Source organism: Lipotes vexillifer, unplaced genomic scaffold (genome assembly GCF_000442215.2).
Source record: "Lipotes vexillifer unplaced genomic scaffold, Lipotes_vexillifer_v1.1 scaffold293, whole genome shotgun sequence".
NCBI lineage: Eukaryota > Metazoa > Chordata > Mammalia > Artiodactyla > Lipotidae > Lipotes > Lipotes vexillifer.
This window is the reverse complement of record NW_006782084.1, coordinates 481173-500591: the sequence shown is the minus strand read 5'-3', so window position 1 is coordinate 500591 and position 19419 is coordinate 481173. Positions and strand designations below refer to the sequence as shown.

The 19419-nt window shown below is 39.2% G+C and overlaps 1 protein-coding gene across 3 annotated transcripts in view; it reads right to left on the bottom strand.

Moving 5' to 3' along the window:
- Window positions 1–325: 325 nt before the first annotated feature.
- Window positions 326–19419, bottom strand: part of ITGB6 (integrin subunit beta 6) — a 70483-nt gene continuing 51389 nt past the window's right edge. The window contains exons 11-14 of one of the 3 annotated variants that reach the window (XM_007454978.1): window positions 16881–16978; window positions 12043–12162; window positions 6597–6763; window positions 326–524 (exon numbers count right to left, since the gene is read on the bottom strand). In XM_007454978.1, coding sequence (XP_007455040.1) covers window positions 426–524; window positions 6597–6763; window positions 12043–12162; window positions 16881–16978 — 484 coding nt within the window. In that variant the 3' untranslated portion in view covers window positions 326–425. The remainder of the gene's footprint in view (window positions 525–6596; window positions 6764–12042; window positions 12163–16880; window positions 16979–19419) is intronic. The other 2 variants (XM_007454976.1, XM_007454977.1) reach the window with 2 other exon arrangements.

Below are 19419 nucleotides of genomic sequence, written 5' to 3'. Positions count from 1 at the left end.
TTACTAAAAGTTTAGAATTCACTGGCAAGTGTGAGTATATAATGTGAGCATATGGACTTTGTGACTTTGCTGAGACAAAGACATCAGGTATTCCTGCAAGAAATGAGATTCTAATTTCAAAATTTTTCAAATGCAAATCAGGCCCCTATGAATCATTTTGATGATTTTTTGAGGCATTAATGCAACAGAGTTAGTATTCCTGAAATGATCCCCAAAGTCACCCCTTTTTTAAGGATATTTCTCTTCTTGATTATTTTGAACCTGCCAACATAGTCTCTAACCTTCACACAGAGAATGACTGATCTCCAAATGACCTATTATTATCTTAAACCAACCTCATTTTGAAACAACAAAGAAAGAAAAATTAAATAGTGCATTAACATTTCATATCAGTGAAACAGACTTTTTCCGTGCGTAAAGTAGTTCTATCCATCCGTGGAAAGGTCTACCTTTTGTTTTTCCCTGTGTTTATAGGTTACATTTTTAAAGGTACTGGTGGAGCCTCTGTACAGTGGATTGGTTCCCTAAAAAAAAAAAAAGGTCCAAATGAAAGTATGTATATTATGTTATTACATGGTTTTAATATAGCTAAATAATTTCATTGTATATTACAGATTGGAAGATGAGAGTCAGGCTCAATCTTGAAAGCCATTTGAATAGTTTTGATTAATTTGATATGTCATAATTTTAGCATTTAAAAATGTATACATCTTTATTTTTTTTATTATGAAGAACCAGTCCCATGCGTGCAACCTAGAAATCTTACCCTTTTTGGAAATGCACTAAATCATGGATAGAAAACAAGACTTTGGCTGTTTTTGGTCACTGCCGTTTTACCGGAGCTGAAAACAGTTCAGCTAGCTCACAGTAGGCACTCGGAATTTATTGAATGAATAGAATGAACCAATAGGGGACCCAAAAGTGACAGGGCGAGAGAGAGGCATGGACATATATACACTAACAAACGTAAGGTAGATAGCTAGTGGGAAGCAGTCGCATGGCACAGGGAGATCAGCTCGGTGCTTTGTGACAGCCTGGAGGGGTGGGATAGGGAGGGTGGGAGGGAGGGAGACGCAAGAGGAATAGATATGGGAACATATGTATATGTATAACTGATTCACTTTGTTATAAAGCAGAAACTAACACATCATTGTAAAGCAATTATACCCCAATAAAGATGTTAAAAAAAAAAACATGAGGGTAAAAATAAATATAAAAAAAAATAAACATGGGAAAAGTGAACTGGTAGAAGCACACAAAGATGAATGACATAGTATATCCACCTTTAAGAAATGTGTTGCTGGTGAGAGGCATCAAACAAGGGCACAAATAATCTTGCTAAAATGAGATCAAAATTCAGAAAGAGTGACAGCTAGCTGCTTGAGAAAAGCAGAGAAAGATCCCCAGGACAGCAAACACCTGGTGTGGATAGTAAAAGAATTCAGTGGCTTTTCCTTACTAGAGAATAACAGTGTGGGAAGGAGGGAGTCACAAGAGACTGACATGGGGGACGCTGGGCTCATGAAGGAGTACAGGTCCCCAGGCAGGTTGGGCAAGACTTAGCTTTGCCCTTGGGGCAATAGAAAGGTTGTGTGCCAAAGCCTGGATAATTCAGTTGTGCTATTTGGCTGTAGATGTGTTTCCAGGTGCTGTCACCAGGACCAGAAGGACCAAAGCTCTCTAGGTGTTTGGAGAAATGCCCAGCATGATCCTCCCACATCTCTCCTTTGGTTTCATTGTTCCAGGCAGGAAAAATGTCTGGGTAAGGAGCAGTTTCTTCCTTCCCATTTCCCAAGGTTGACCACACAGGCTGTGGCATCAGACAGTCTGGGTTTCAAGCCAGCTCCACCACAAAACCTTACTTAAGCAATTCCAAGCTTTGGCGTCCTCATCCATAAGAGAGATTACCAAAGTGCCCACCTGGTCCATGAAGTAACGTGCTTCAGCAGGTGCCTGGCACATAGTAAGTGTTTAATAAATGCTGCTGCTCCTTATTAGTACTTACTTATATCTCTTCTTCACATTTGGAATTTCCTTTTCTTTTAGGTCCTAGAGAGGGTACTAAAGATATTTCCCCCCAGGGCTTTGGGACTCAACATTTCCAAGCCCATTTCTGAGTATTATGGAGTCTGGGTACCGCCTCTAACCCTCCAAATTACTAAATGTTATACATTGGTCTCCTTATCCCATGAACTGCAGAGATGGTAGCAATTTCTAGGCATAGATTTGAAAAAAACACAATTGTACTTGTCTCCTCAGTACATTTCTCTTGCCTCTCAGAGGAACTGAATAAAACTGAAAACCATTCCCTGGCCTCTCCCACTTGTTGCCCTTGGATTCGCTTCAGTGTCTTCATTGTGAGGAGGAACCACACCTGCACCTGTTTCTACATTGCCCAGAGCCAGTGGCCTGACCTCTAACTGAGTAACATGTTACCTTTGTCCATGTGCCTTTGAAGAGAGATGCTATCTCAGTAATGAAGGCAAAAAGAGAAGAGGTTACCTGGTGGTGGATGATGAGTGAAGGCCAAGTCACCATATTGCTTCTACTCCTGAGGTCAGCCTGGATAATCATGAGGACCTTACAGTCCTTATTTAGTCCTACTACGATAAGAACTTGAGATTTGGAGGGTGTAGGGCAGACTTATGTGGTCTTAGATGCAAGTGGAGTCTTGTTTGCAAACGAAAATCATGAGTAGAATTCTATTAACTTTAAGAGATTGCAAGCTATTAAGTTTATGTTGGCTACAGAAGAATAAAGGACTCAACTGAAGAGGAAAGATGGAAAAAGTAAGATGTGTAGGCTGGGAATGATGGGTGGGGCACTGTCCTGGAGGAATAGAGGGACTTAGGAAACAGAAGGACACTCGGTTAAGAGTAAATAGTCTGTGAGCAGGGTCAGGGAAGATCTTTGTAGGACTAGGAGTTCTGTTGTGGGCCCCATCCCAGATCATGTCAAACATCCCACACTAAAAATAATTTATATGCACGACAAAGGAGGTGCCTTAAGCTGCAATTGACTGAATACACAATGCTATTTTGCGGACATTTAGTTGAATGTTTAATTTTGATTATGCAGTTTTCATTCTGTGTTTTGAAGCAACTTTGTTTATCAAGGTCTACAATATTTGTGGTGGGGGGAGCATCTCTTGAAAAGCTAGTTATAGGGCCTGGGCATGCTAATAGGGTTCAGGGATGAAGAGATCCCACCACAGTAGGAGGGTAAGGTGGGAGCTTAAAAGTGGGGAAGGAGCAAGTATACATTGTCAGGGGGCAGTAGTGTTTCCTGTCCTCAGCTGATGATCAGAACTTAGGAGAATGAGCTCAAACAGGATTTTGTTGGCAGGTGAAAGTGTGGCAATGTCCCCCACAGCCTCCACTAGTGCCACGTAGGTGGCAACCTCCCTACTTAGGATTTCCAGCTGAGACACAGGTTTGGGTCTGGCTCCATTTCGGGTGGGTCTGCACTCCTGCACTGTTTAGACAAGGTCAGGTTTCCCCCAACCATCTGGGGTGACCAGGCTGATTCCCCCAGGAGTCTGGGGGTTGCTAATTTAGGCTGTGGATTTTACAAAGGCAATGGCACATTTTTAGAGCTTGAAAAAGTGGTATTAAGAAAGCTCTCTGTCACGACCCACAGCTCCCTTAATGATTGCCTAACTGCCAAATGCAGACCTGATTTGCTTAGCACAGTACAAAATCAATCCATGACTGCAACGAATGTCAGACTGAACATTTTTTGCCTCTAGTTAATGACTTGTCATCCTAGAAAAAATGTCTAATCAAAAATGGATTTAAATATCTTCCCTTTGTGTTTTCATAAAGAATATGGATGGGGGGTGTTATTTCTAAAAGCATAATAAAAGGTAACCTTTCTTCATAGCTACGATGAATGAAATGTTTCAGGAGGCAAGAACAAAGCTCTTTCTCATCCTGAGCTCTGTCACCTTTAGAGTCTAATGGGGCCCTAGGGGTCAGAGGTCCCACTACAGTCCCCGGAGATCCCCAGGGGTTTGAAGACCAAATTCAGTTCTTCAAGAAGAAATAGGTTTTAGATAAAAACAAAATCAAATCGAGGACCCCAAAATGGATGCACTGAGCAATATTCTTTTTTTTCCAATAGGACATATTAGTGAAATTTGAATTGAGTTATTTGAATTAAACCTCTTTTGCATCCAAGTGAATAATTATGACCCAGTCATTACCTAGTCCAGAACATCAAACACTTGTTATTCAAAGAAACTCAATTTAACAGGGAATAATATTTTTCTTTTATGCTTTTATCTGTTTAATGCATATTTTTGTTCCATTTTAGGTGAAGAGACAGCAAAAATTCAGCATTTGAATTTCAGTCATGTTCTACATCCTGAGGGAAAACAATTCATGTTTTAGGGGAAATTAACTGTTAATTAAAATGTTATTTTAAAGATATTAATCATTTGTCAGTATTCACGCCTTTGTAGGAGAACATGAAAATATGCTGGTTAGTAGATACACATCACATAATTGCCCAAGCGCTTGTTTGCGAACACCTGCCTATTCCTTCTAGGAGGGTCAAGGCTGTGCTTGGAAGAAGAGGCTGCAATTAGGATTTTAGCTCCACTATGGACCAACAGTTTGGGAAGTCTCTTAACCTCTCTGAGCCTCAGTTTTCTTACATTCAAAAGTGTCAAGACTACCTCACAGGGCTGGGGGTTGTTGGACCAACTGCTGCTATTGTGTTTTGTGCCAACTTAATCACATTCTTTCTTGTTTGTTTGCTTGCTTCTTTTTCAAATTCTTTTCCCATTTAGGTTATTACAGAATATTGAGCCGAGTTCCCTGTGCTATACAGTAGGTCCTTGTTGGTCATCTGTTTTATATATAGTAGTGTGTACCTTATGGTTACCAGGAGAAAGGGTGGGGTAGGGGAGGAATAGACTGGGAGTTTGGGATTGATGAGTACACACTAATCAGATTGTTTTGCCTGGTTGCCTTCCGACCCCTGCCAGGCAGTGGATGAGAGTGAAAAACAACATCTGTGGCCAGGGGGTCAGGTGAAGTTAATTGCTCCAACACTTTGGCCTCATATTACTAGGTTCTAAGTCACCAAACTAACCTGTCAGGTTACATTTTTACCTCATTAGAGATGGATACGTTATATCCGCACTGCAAATCCTCACTTGACATTCCTAAGGGTTTTGTTTAATTAGGAAAAATCCACACACACACAAAAGAAGAGGAAAGCTGTATCAAGAACCTCTGTAGACCCAGATTCAATAGTTATGAAGATTTTGCCACACTTGCTTAACTATCCCTCTCTCTCTCTCTTTTGGCTGAATTATTTAAAAGCAAGCCCAGCCTTCACTCCTTTTCCACTATAAACCTTAATTATTTTCTGGCAAAGCCTCATGCCATTATCATACCTAATTGAATTAACCATAATTCCTAGCTATCAGTCTAATAACCAGTCTATATTAACTTTTTGCCAGTTGTCCAAAAACATATATTAGAGTGTTCAAATCAGGATCAAAACAAGATCCATACATTGCATTTGGTTGTTCTGTCTAAAGGCATTTTTAATGGGAAGACAAAGTAGATAAAAATTTTCATTGTCCATTGTCCTGCACCATATATTATAGTTGTTTCAAAATAACTGCACAAGATATAAACATTCCTTATCAAGATAAATTTATCCAAAACAGAAAATTCCATTTGCTTTAGGTGTTGAAGATATTATAGACCTAGAGAAAAAAGTGTTAACATCAATTTACTTGGGGAGATTAACCCAAAGGAGCATTGTATTTGCCTGTATTGCCTCCAGAGATATCGCTGTTTTTAGAATCAGCAATGTAAGATAATTGCTATCAGATAGCTGGACACACCATTAGAGAGAGAGAGATGAAATTAAAACCATGAAATTGTTTCTGTGGGCCTCTAGAAATGGAATTATCTCTCCTGTGGAAAAGAAACACAGAAAATTGGAGTCCTGTTTTGTGTTTGCCTACTGTGAAGAGGAGACACATAAATTACATTTATTGAGTACATATATTTAAAAGTTGATACTTTGGGGGTTTTTTTCAGGTAGCTGTTTAAAATTTATGTTTTTCAGAAAAACTAACTGGACTGTATTTAAAAAGTCTTCTTGACTTTGTAACTTATTATGAGTAATGAGTATTTCCACGGAAATTGGCATGAACTGTCATACTACTCATGAACATTATTCCATTAGCTCTAACAACCGATTTATGGAAATATTTAGATACAGCACCTATACTTTATCAAATGGGGCCTGCGGGATCCTCCTGGTGGTAAAGAATAAAATGCATTTCCTTGATGTTCCTAAGTAGCTATACAGTATAAGGAGTTTCATGAGACGCTTCAGAGTAGGGGAAATCCTCATTACACTGAGAGACAAATGTATGCCGTGAGGGCTATCTGGGTCCCAGATAATGGACAGAGGTCCCTTTGTCCCCAAAACAGAACAGAAATCAGCTGTTGGGGACATGATGAGAGGAGTAGAGAAAGAGCATGACATTCTAACTCTCCCAGCGCAGAAGAAAGCCGACATCCCATCTTTTGCACAGGAAAAGGAGTAGCCCCTAAGTGTGCACATACCGTTTGCCACTTGGCCTTTGACCTTTCTGCTTCAAATTTGGCAACTTCTTTCCGATCATGAAATGACACCAGCAGCTTCCAAATGCACAGTAGGACGACTCCAATGAGAAGAATAGCCAGCGAAACCCCCAACATGATCATGGGAATATTAGGAGGTTTTGGACAGTCTGTGGAAACAAAGAAAATTATATTAAGAAAGTGGTACAATTAATGTTCTGATGTAGCGAAAACACTTCTCATGAAATTTTCCAACCATACTTTTTCTCCTTTTGTAACACCTTTTGTTTTGCTGAATTAAAAAAAAAAAAAAAAAAAAAAAAAAAGAGTTACTTGTTGAAGGGTAGCCCTATTCATTCAAAGTAGAACAAAAGATAAAGTAAGAGTTTGGTTATTCAAAGCAAATGGATATACACTTGAATGGCTGACTCAAAAAGAATTCGAATTCAAAACAGTGACAATTAACACACATGGAATATTTAAAGGATCAATAAAAAGAGTATAGTTTACTAAAGATGGTCTCTTCTGGGTATATGATAAAGCAGAAATGGAACGTGTTCACACAAACACACACACACACTTAACTTTTTCATGAATTTTCTTGAACCGTATAGGAGATTATACTCAATATTAAATACAACCTACCCCTGGGAAATATACTAATTGTGCTTCCTTTTTTAATATATAGACAGAAGACTATCATGGCTTTCAGTTTTATTTCAACTCTAATGCAGTGCCCTGGTGTCCTGGAAAATTCCTGGACTGGGTTCAGGAGAGATGGGCTCCATTCCCATCTGATGGACAGTAGCTGCCTGAAACCATCAAGTTCCTCCATCTCCCTGAGCCCCAGTGCCCTCATCTGTAAAACAAAGATGTGGCAGTTTAGTGTTTCCTTAACTTCCTGATAAGTTTAAGCCCAGGTGCTCATGCTTATTAAACCCACCCCTGAAATTGCTAGACCGAACCCCTGAGATTCTGATTCGGTGGGTCTAGATGGAGCCATAAATTTTTTATTATTAAAAGTATCCCAAGTGATTCTTATCTTCAGGGAAGTTTGAGGAATTAGGTGTTCTGTATAGTCCTCTCTACTTGAACATTCTATGAAATGTTATTTTGACTCTATTGATGATAGTAATATAATTTTGCAATTACTCAGTACCTTCTCTCATTGACAGCAGAATGACTAATAATACTTGCAATATGCCTGGGAGATGATACATTTCTTAATGAAACATTATAATTAAGCTCCCCCTTTGCTTTCATGGGAGAAAAAAATCCCACACAGAAATTATCATTAAATATCTGTTTCCCTCTGCAAGAAGTGAGGCAAATCCATGGTATCTTGGGAGGAAATGAATCATGCTTAGTTTATCCTAACTCTTATTGCTTTTAGATATTTAAAAAGGAGGGTTATACACACAGGACTAGTCATGCTGCTTTCAAGGTGAGATCTATAGCTGATCTGAATTTGAGGGGTATTAATGGCCCCCTAACAGCATGATGCCTGGCCTCACACACTTTTGTTCTTTGGCCAAAAAACCATTTAAGGAGATTATGCAGAAATAAGTAAAGGAGCTAATAAATAGGTACTACAGTATGAAGATCTAAAGACTGTTTCTAGCATAGCAAATGAACCATGGCTGCTTCTAATAAGTTAGCAACACTCCTGCAAAGAAAGTGGCAGGCCTGTGTCAATGAGAATATATACTGGCTACATCTTTGACTGAAATGTCTGGGGTGGGGCATAGGATGTTCCTGCTCGAAGCAAGATGAAGCTTGCTGAGAACCTGCAGTCAGAACATGAATTAGGAGAGCTCTCCAGTAGGGAATAAATAATGGAGAAACAGGCATGGCCTGGTGGAGATAATTATTTTAAGAACTTAGAGTCATTGGGAATTAAACATTTCTCAAGAAAGGATTTTGGCTCAAGCTCCAGAGCAGGTATTACACAACAGAAATTTCCACTTTCCATACTCTCTTTAGTATTTCTTGAGATGCTCAGACTAAAGACATTTATAGGTGGGGCAAGATGTTTTCTCCATCACTGTGTTCCGTCCAGGGTTGCCTATTCAGTCTGGGTCGGCGCTGCGCCTAATTCTAAGGCGCTGAGTTTCTAATGCTGCCAATCTGGTTGCGCTGCCACATGTGGCTATTGCTCAATAGTCACTAGAAATGTGACTTTTCAGAATTAGGTTTTGTGTTAAGTGTGAAATACACACTGATTTTGAAGACTTGATATGAAAAAAGTAAAATATCTCAATAATTTTATATGGATTGTACACTGAAATAACAATATTTTGGATGCAATGGATTAAATAAAACATTATTAAAATTATTTTACGTTTTTTTAATGTGGTTACTAGAAATTTAAAATTACAACGTGGTTTGCATAACATTTCTATGGGAGAGTGCTGATCTGACATGGGAGAGTGCTGATCTGACCTATTTTGGGGATTCAGATATTTATGATGCTTGTACAGCCAGTGAGAGGCAGTATAGCACAGTAGTTAAGAGCACGGGCTCTGGGCCAAACTGCCGGAGATCCCCAATCAGGGTTGGTACTTAATTGCTGCAGGACCAAGCAAATTATTAACTTCTCAATTTCCTTACCTGCAAAATGGAAATAATAGCAATACCTGCTTTATATGACTGTTGAGGGTGTTAAATATAGCATAACACCTGGTATATGGTATTAGGAAGGGCTCAATAAATGAGAGCTGCTGTTATTACTATTATTATTATTACAACAAATGCACCCTTCTCGCTTTTCTATCCTCAAGACCTCAAGGGCTTGGAATCTCCAAGTTGGAAACTGTGGGTGTAACATCCACACCCATATCCCTGCTAGGAAGGCTCCCCAACTATCATTCACTGACTGTGGATCTCAGGAATGTGGCTGAAAGTTCCTCCAGAAAAAAGACGAGTGAAGCTCTCCCTATGTTCACACACACACTGATGGTGACCCTTCACTGGGTTTTTTTTTTCTATTTGTTTGAAGAATACTGGGCATCCTTAATCTTCACATCCTCCTTTCTCATTTTGCCTCTTTTCTCTCCTTGCCTCCAACTGGCTATCCCTGGGATTCTCTGGTCTTAAAGCTGTGAGAGGGGACTACAGATTCCTGGGGACCAGCTCTGTCCTCAGGGCCCCTGGAAGCTCCGGGCCTATCAAGGAGCTCGAACATTTACCAGGAAAGAAGCATCCTTGAAGCCATCAGGTGACTCCTGTTAAACTTCTGGGAGGTCATTTTCCCCTCTCTTTTCCCTGCTACAAAAGCATAGGGAGAATAAAAAGCTTTAATAAAAAGATATCAGGGCATCTGAGGGCTCTTGGAAAGATGGCATGTTGATGTACCACTCATACTGTGTGGATGAATAAATAAGAAAAACCCAACAGTTCAGTAATGAGGAAGCATTTATCAACCAAAAGCATGTTTCACAAGAAAAAAAAAAAAATCAAAATGAAACCATCTAGATACAAAATCCCCTGTAATAAAAACAGAACCTACTCTGGAAGTTCATTTTTGTTTGGAACTTGCTTCTCCAATGGAATCAATATTATAAGGAATGGCTTTGATTTCAGGAGAACTCGCTAAAGCCACTGCCACGGTCACAAACAGAAGATGGGAGTGTAGTTGAAGAATTTGACTTTATAAAATACATAATGAGAAGGCCGGTTTTTGTACTGTAAAGTATTTCTTCCTTGTACAGCAGGATTCACCTTAGATTTTAACTAATGACCTCTACAATGCTCTTTTCATATGCATTTCAAAGAAGTCAATTTACAGAAGCTTTTCAAGAGCAAGCCTCCTGGTGCACTCTGCCCACCTGAGTGGCAAGGTCACCATCATACACTTGTCTCTTGCATTGTGCCAACCCCTCCCTCCCTGACCCTCAGCACTGCAATGTGATACTTTTCTAATCGTGTTTGCTTGGTTAGTTCATAATGTCTTGAACTTACTTTTTGGTAATTTTGTCATTGCTTTCCACACTCCTAAGTGATGGCAGCTTGGTACTCCTGGTTTCAAATTCAGGACTTAATACTTTGTCAGCCCACCGATAAACCAGCACACACAACAAAACACATCTGTCTTCTAGCCTGCCCTTGCTGCTATTGTCTGGGCCGGAACTTAGGCCTCAAGCTTTTGAGGGAAGGAGGAGGAGGCTGCTGACAAGATCTGGAGAGGTCTGATTTAATGCAGCTGTCATTTCTGCCAGAAAGGTTTAGGGACACATCATTAACTGAAGACAGAAAAGGTGAGGCACCTGTGCGCATCTCAGAAGGCAGCCAGGGCTTTTAGGGCAGAGTCACTCAGAGAAGGTCTGGAAGCCACCTGTATCAGAGTCGCCTGGAGAAGTGTTAAAATGCAGAGTCCTGGGCCACACATCCAGCCTGCTGACTCAGGAGGCTGGCAGTTTAACAAGCTCCCCAGGTGAAACTTACTAAAATTTAAGAACTTCTCAACAAAAGTATCAATACCTTCCCCACTATTTTCTTTTCTACCTGCTACAAGTTTATCTCTCTCCTTCACTGAAGATGAGATTTTTATTTGAGGGTTTCCTGAGTCCCAAGCCGACTCCATGAATTGGTAGGGAGAAAAACTCACAGAAGCAACTCACAGACTCTGACTTCCTTTACAGATCACTTCCTTCCTTCCTTGTCTCTTCACATCTTTCCTGACTCAGTATTATCATTTAAAGACCCATTAGGTAGGTTATGAACTGGTACATATTTTACATGCATTATTTCATTTAATCCTTGAATCAACCCTTAGAAGAAAGTACTGTTATTTTTCCCATTTTACAGATGAGGAAATAGAGACTCAGAGAGACAATTATCTTCCAGAATGTCAAGGAAGTGGTGGAGCAGGATTTGAGCCAAGCTTTGCCTGAGTCAAAGCTCATTCTCGGGCTTCCCTGGTGGCGCAGTGGTTGGGAGTCTGCCTGCCGATGCAGGGGACACGGGTTCGTGCCTCGGTCTGGGAAGATTCCCCATGCCGTGAAGCGGCTGGGCCCGTGAGCCATGGCCGCTGAGTCTGTGCGTCCAGAGCCTGTGCTCCGCAACGGGAGAGGCCACAACAGTGAGAGGCCCGTGTACCGCAAAAAAAAAAAAAAAAAAAAAAAAAGCTCATTCTCTTAGACTGCTATGCTTCTCTTCCTTACATACCTTTTGCTTTCACTGCATTTAATTGGTCCACCTTTCTACAATTCATCAGCCAGCTTTCGGGGATTGGTACAAAAACACTTCTCTTGTTCTTTGGTCTTAATAAGAGACATTGGAACATATCAAACCTTTCAACAGGTATCTTTCAGTCATTGGGAAAGTAGAGGCACTCCATCAAAATTTGAAAATGTCTTTCCTGGCAAGCTACCCAGAGCATCTTTCTGGTTGTTTTCTCCTCTCCCAGGTAACATCTCTTACCACTGGCAAGGGAAGGCATGTCACCCACCTTTCTCATTAATGCTGTGAATGATGGTTTTCCCTTCGTTATCTGTAGTTATCAGGAATGTAATAAGACATTCATTTTCTCCTCGCAGAGAACAGGAAACAGAACTATCCTTTGAGAAATCTGTAGATAAAACAGTCATTCATTAGGTTAAATGAGATTCCAAAAGAGATTTTGTTTTAAAGCAAAGTAGCACTGAGTTTTATTATACAAATAGGAATTTTCAACATTGCAGAATAGGAATAGAAAAGACATAGAATTTTCCCTACCCACTGAGGTTTTAGTTTCTACTCCTGTTCCAGAAGAACAGTTCCAGGTGTGGTCAGTCAGGACTGACCATCGAATGCACCCATCAAAATGATGGTGGTAGGATTTCAGTAGAGTAAAATACTTCAAGGTAGGTACGCTTAGCTGTCTTGGGAATAGGATGGCTCTGATTATGGTAATGAGGAAGCTATATGTTCTCCTTGGCTGAGAGCATCAGGGAGGAAGCTGAGATTATGTTTCGGAAAGGGACTACACAGTCCAAACTGATAGTGGTATTTCTAAAGGGGCCTTTCCCACAATGGCATAGTCAAGATTGCTGGCCACGTATTGTCAAAACAGTAAATATAAATTAATATGAGGAAATGGAAATTGAAGTGTTATGTAGCTCAGGGACCACCAGGATAAAGGTAAATCCCAGAATAAAAGGAGACCAGGATGACAGTTGGTCTACCACTCAGTATAGCCCTTTTCTCAATTAAAAAAAATTCAGTTTTCCTCAAATCTTTTCCAAGTAGAAGAAAAATTTTGAGCTTAGTCAAGAAGCAGAAAATGAATGTCATGACCGAAATTGATAATATAGTAAAATGGTCAGTCTAAGATGCTAATACTATTTATGAGCCATTTTAGTGATCTGGCACCTATGCCAAAATTACATAGGATTTTTCTAATTAAAAAAAAAAAAACTTTCTTAAAGTTCTCCTATCTTCTAAGTTAGAGACTTTTTAATGATACTGTTACAAACACTTTTTTTCAGAAACCTGTAAATAGAATGACCTTTTGCTCTTATCCTAAAATTTTAAAACATATGATCCAAAATTAGTGTATTATGACACAGTGGGTCAGAATACAAAACTGGGACTGTCCCAGATAATCTTGGACATAGCTTTGTTAGACCTATAACTTTTCTCATTAACTTCAACATAAAAAGATTTTAATAAAACAGAATCTACATGTGTTCCTCTGATTCTAACAAAGAAAAATTAAGTAATAGTCTATTTTTTGGTTCAACAATGCTATAGCCATAGCAAGGTAGAAAATTAAGTTGTTTTTGCATTTAATTTATAAGTTAAACATCTCATGCCAGAGTCTGTAAGAAGCATGCCTGTATTATCTATCACAACAGGGACTAGTAAAACATTTGGCATTATTAATAAGATTTCAGAGGATAAATTTAAGTGAACAAACTGTCTTTGAATCCATTAGAAGCATCTATTTACATAGGAATATTAAGAAATCTAATTACAAATTATTCTCATCTGGTCCTAAGTGTTTACCATCATCTAAATCACCTCAGAGTTCTGCAGTGATGGATTCCAGGGACCCACCCTGGCTATTCTGATTTGAGAAGTCCGTGGTTTGGACAGGAGCTTGCATTTTAGTGAATTGTTAACAGTATTTTTAATGAGGTATTCTGATGAAGAGGTTTGGGCACCTCTGGGCAGCACCTGATTAGTGAAATTTGTGTTATTTCATGTGTTTGACAGCAACAGAACTGTATATATAATTCATACTTTGGTCATTTTTAGATGACCTCCACCACACATTCTCCTACCAAACCATCCAGTTAGCAAGGATTCATGAAGTCTCCGGGAATATGCTATTTTTTTTTTTTTTTGGATTTTCTTTTCCTTCCCTCCCTGTCTCTGCCGTAACAGTGGACACCCGCCCTGTTCCTCTCAAACTTACTTAATGGAACATTTTTTTCTCAGATAGAAAATATGTGGACAGCTCATAATACTCCTTTCAGTAATATTAATCCTGCTTTTTTATTTTCCCTTAAAGAGCTACACTGAAGCACAGGGAGGCTTAATTTACTTGGCCAGGATTTTTAAAGTTTTAATGGAACCTCTAATATGACCTATGAGTCACGACTCCCTTCTTGCTTTAATTACTTCACCACTCCTTTTCATGACTGTTATGACTCTAGATTTAGCCTGTTTTGTAGTGTTTGGGTATTAAAATGCATTATTGAATGTGCAGTGAAAAGGCCCAGCTTGGGCTGGAGATTTGCATAATGAGCTGCTAAGGTTTTCCTTTGTTGGTTCATTAGAAATGGACCTTTCTTTCTTACCCACTTTTATGAGTGCTAGCAGTGCTGTTCTAGAATAATACGATGAAAATAAGATCTCAGGCAGTCCGTGAAATCATACTTAGAAAAGGAAGAAATGTGAGAATGGAGGTGAAAAGGCTGGGGTCTGGGAAGGTCCAGAAAAGATGTGGAAAATATAAACTGTCTGCACCATTGAATCAAGATAACCATGTGTTTCAGACCTCGCCTTTGGGGCTGAGGCAGTAGTTCTCAGAGAAAACAGTTTCCCAAGGTGGGGGTGGGAAGAGTTCTGTGGTCAAATAAGTTTGAGAATCCCTCCTTACTCTAATTCCTCCCTTTGCTTCTCCTGCAAATTCACAATGCACATTTAATTTAATATACATGACAACTCTCAGTCTTGCAAAGAAAACAAAAAGCTTAGCTTCCCATTTACAAAATTTATATGACCATGGGTGCTTTTGTCCGTTTAACACTTTCAGAACTAGTGTTCCATGGAACACACTTTGAGTAACAATGCTCTGAGTACATGAATATTGGGGTAAATTAAAAATTTCTACTTCAGTAAGATGGAGTGAATAAAGTTAAACCACATGTCCTTAGAAATACACAAGTCACCATAGCACAGGTGAGGAATAATTTATTCAGATTCTGAAGTTTATGGTTATCTTACTTTACTCTCCATGTCCTTATTAAGGGAAGAATGGGCTGATAAAAGACCCCATGGAAGAACAAATATGTTGTGATAAGTTCAAGATGATATGATCAATAACTTAACTGGATGAGTAACTTGAAATAGGACTTATAAAAAGTCCCATTAGAAGAGTGACTTTTTTAAATCACAGGCTGACAAAGATAGTTTTTCTCTCGAATTCACCAAGATTAGTGCTTTAAATCATACTGGTAATCCAATTATTATTTTTGATTTCTGAGTTAGAAATAGTTGTAGTCCCCTATTTTGAAGGTAATTTAGTCAATCGTACAAGAATAATGCAAAAATTTTAAATGCCACTTGAGGATCTTATCTTCCTCTTAAATCTAAGCATTTATGATAACCCATACGCAGAAAACTGTGTATTTAAATATAGTAATTCCCTGTTCATGATTTACATGTTTCCAAGGTTTACTTCTTTTTCCCCCTCAGCACATTAGATTTCTCATGCTGCTAATCAATTCAGTTCTAGTCATTTGCAGGGCATTTCCTGCAATTTTTAGTCATTTCTTTAAAACACTTGGTAAATATCCCAACTGTTTGCTGTGAAATGAAGCCAGAAGGATATGCTGAGATTCTGTACTAGTTACTAATGTGGATAGGCTACAAATCGCACTTTACTCGGTGCTTTTACTGCATCTTACCTTCGGTATTAGTGTAAGGTACATACAGTCTTGTCCAATTTATGGTTATTTGGCATATTTATCTGAGGCACCAGAAAAGCACAGGCAAGGGGTTTCATGACCACTAATCACGCCCCTCCATACAGGGTTATTTAACTGTGCACAGTCAGAAACCTCAATTTTAAAACAATGTTGGTAAGTTTCGAAACAATATAAATATCACTAACCTTATTTCACTTTGGAAATGGATTAATTTCTGTATTCTAGCTTCGTCTATTCAAGATACATATCCTAGAGTGTCATAAATTATCGTCTTGGTTATCCCACTCCTCCTGAGGTGCACCGTGGCGGTGCCTCTGAGGCGTGCAGAACAATGTCCCTACCTGAGCAGCAGGGTAAGGCAGGGAGTTTGTGATGATGGAAAAACAAATCCCCCCAGATGGTCCCTTTGGGAGAAGTCAGTCATCGGCTTTGTTTTAAAGTTCACAGTTATTTTTTAAATGCCTTCCCAGCTAAAATACAACGAATTTACAGATTTGAGATAACATCTTGCCATTAGAAAGAATCTGATTTTAAGTAAGTAACTTCAAAAATGGCAGGTGGAAGCAAGAGCAGAGTTTGCTTAGCAGTTAAAGGTAACAGGCCCTTTTTGTAGTTTGGGACCAAGGCAACAGGGAATTAAGATGACCATGTAATGCCCATGTATGGAAAGCTGGGAGTAAAAGCATATGCAGGGGAGGGCAGGAAAAATGGCCACTAACCAGAAACTGCCTGGTGTCTGAGAGTTGCTGTCAGAAAACCCATATTATACCTTACTTTGTCCTATCGTGAAATAAGGTAATCAGACAACAGAGGATGATTTCAGGTTAGGAGGTTAATATTTAGCTATTTCTTCAATTTTCCACTCTTCTAATTCAAAAAAATGTAGCATTCTGGAATTCTCTCCAATAGCATGTATTAAGCAGAGATGAATTTGCAACAGAGCAAATAGCATAGCGGGGACTTTAAATTGCTTGTCTCCCAAACCATCAAGTATTTAGACTCTTCTGGAATGCATTTACTCTAAGAAATGAATACGAGTGAATTAACACCCTAGTACAAATGAGGTCGAGCTACTGAAGAGCCCTCCACTGAATTTCTGCCTCTCCAAAACTGCGCAAAGGAAAGGAAAGCAATTTCAAACGAGTAGAACCTTCTTGTTCATTGATGGTCGCACCAGCTAATTTGCATTTGTCAACACAGTCTTCTCCGGCCTGGCCATCTGCAGACAGGTAGCATTCAATGCAGCTCCTGTGAACATTATTCAACAGAGTTGATCAGTTTGTGTTGGTGGAAAATAGATACGCAGCTGGGATATTGCTTTAATGCTGTTACTATGGTTCTGGCTATAGGAGTGTCTCAGAGAGGATATTGTGTTTCGTTACTTTCAGAAAGATGGTTGGGTGATGTCCAAGAGGAAACTCCTTTATTCTGAATTCCATTCAGTAATCAGTGTTCCATGAGCCAGCCTTGATAATAGCTACTATCCTCATTCATCTGTACTGATTGCTTCTGATTGGTTAGATTAAAATTATTTTTCCCCAACAACAAAAAAAAACCCAATTATTTTGGTATTTGATTTAGCTATATTTTAAACATTTTCCTGGCAAGGGTTTATGGTACTAGACAAAGTGTGACTTTCTTAATAGAAATGGTCTGTGTTTTAACAAGAATTCCAAGAATTCTCATATGTCCTGAATGACTATTTTAAAGATTCACTTTTCTGTAACTCTTTTGAATGCATCCAAGCCTTGATAAGGGTATTTTCAAAAGCTAAGGATTACAGCCTGGATCCTCATTAATGCAGGTTTTTAAATAAAGGATTGCTACTTATAGAAAAGTGTATTTCCAAGAACATAGCCCAGGAATTAAGCTACTCTAATGATGTCTACACAGGAAAGTAAAGCTTAGACCCTGAATTAATCTTGTGCTGACAATCACTTTACAGCTGGATAGTGTTTGGAGTAATCCAAAGCTGCAAGTTTTCTTACTGTGGGCACACATTAAGCTGGCCCAGGAAAGGTATGCTCCTCTAAGTGCTGGAAACATTCCCCACGCCCACCCTGCCTCACCAAATCTCAGCTGAAACAGCACTTTCTTAGGCAAGCCTTCCCTGATCCTTATCAGTTAGTTCCCTTGTAGTGGAAGCCTCTGAATTCCTCTGCTGGAAGGGTTTAGGAGCAGCAATCTGTGTGGAGTGGGGGTAGCAGTCTTACCTGGAAGTGGCCTTTGCACTGCAAGCACACTGCACCTATCTGGGTTATATATTTACTTGGAGTGGTTTTGCAGTGGGGCTGCTTGAGATTGCGGAAGCCCTTGAAAGCTCTACACCTTTGTGCATCCCGCTGATGGCTGCCCAAGCTAGTCTGGTAGCTTTATCTCCTGCCATATAGTTCCACTGCACCCTCTCTATCCCTTATTGTAACTGTTAGCCCAGATATCATTATAATTACTTTTTTAAATGTTCTTTTCCAGTAGATGCTCAGCAGCTGTGACAGCAGGAACTGTAACTGTTTCAGTATCACTGTATGTCTATGGCCTAACATGATTCCTGGCCTATAGTAAGTACTTAATACCTATTTGATAAATAAGTGCATGAAAGAATAAATAGAATGGTTTCACCTCAAAACTAACAAACACCAAGGGGATCACTCTACCTGATTTCTCAAATTCAAACTACTTGGACTATTAATTTCATGTCTTTTAAACCAGATTTAAGATTGAATCATGTTTGACAAAGAAAACAAACTTCTGGTTACCAAAGGGGAAAGGGGAAGGGGAGAGATACATTAGGAAGTTGGAATTAACATACACACACTACTATATGTAAAATAGATAAACAAGGATTTACCGTATAGCACATGGAACTATATTCAATATCTTGTAATAACCTATAATGGAAAAGAATCTGAAGCTGAACACCTAAAACTAACACAACATTGTAAATCAACTATAGTTAAATAAAAAAATTTTCAGAGAAGATTGAATTGTGTTTACAGAGAAGATAGAATAGAAAAATAATAGGAGAAATACCTTGAAATGACATTTTATATTAAATTCTATTCAAGCAAGTCTAACCTTGTGCCCGTGCTTCTCTTGGCATATATCCAGGCACAGTGACAGAGAAGTTCTGACACCTGGAGAGTGAGCAACCACTGAGTGAATATTGATATTGATTTTCTTACTTTGTTTACATTGGAAATGCACATGTCCCCATTTTAGGTACCAGAGTTAATGAAAGTATGAACTGCTTAAGCACGTTTGCTGTATAATACATTATGCCTACAATGTCCTAACACAGCCAATTTGGAGATTTGCTTCACTTAACCTGCAAATGTTGCCCCACTTTCATTAAGAAGTTAGCTGCCAAGCAAAGAAACGTTTATTTTGTACTGGAAAATAAAAACAATGCGGTTGTTTTGTTGCTGTTGTTGTTCACATTGTATAAAAGAAAGTGTCAGTCACAATAGCTGTGTAGAATGACAACCAAAGAAAGGTGCCAAAGAGCATGAGTGGTAAAGGAGAGGGAAGGAATGGAAAGCCAAGATCTTCTTTCTGCCTCTTTGCCTTTGAGTTTATAGATAGGAATGAATCCGTAAGGTCAGGCTATAAACGTCTAGATAAGAAAGAAGCTTGTCTGTTTCCCTTTAAAAAGTACCGAATGTGAGTGTCCTCAGTCTACCCCCAGGGCA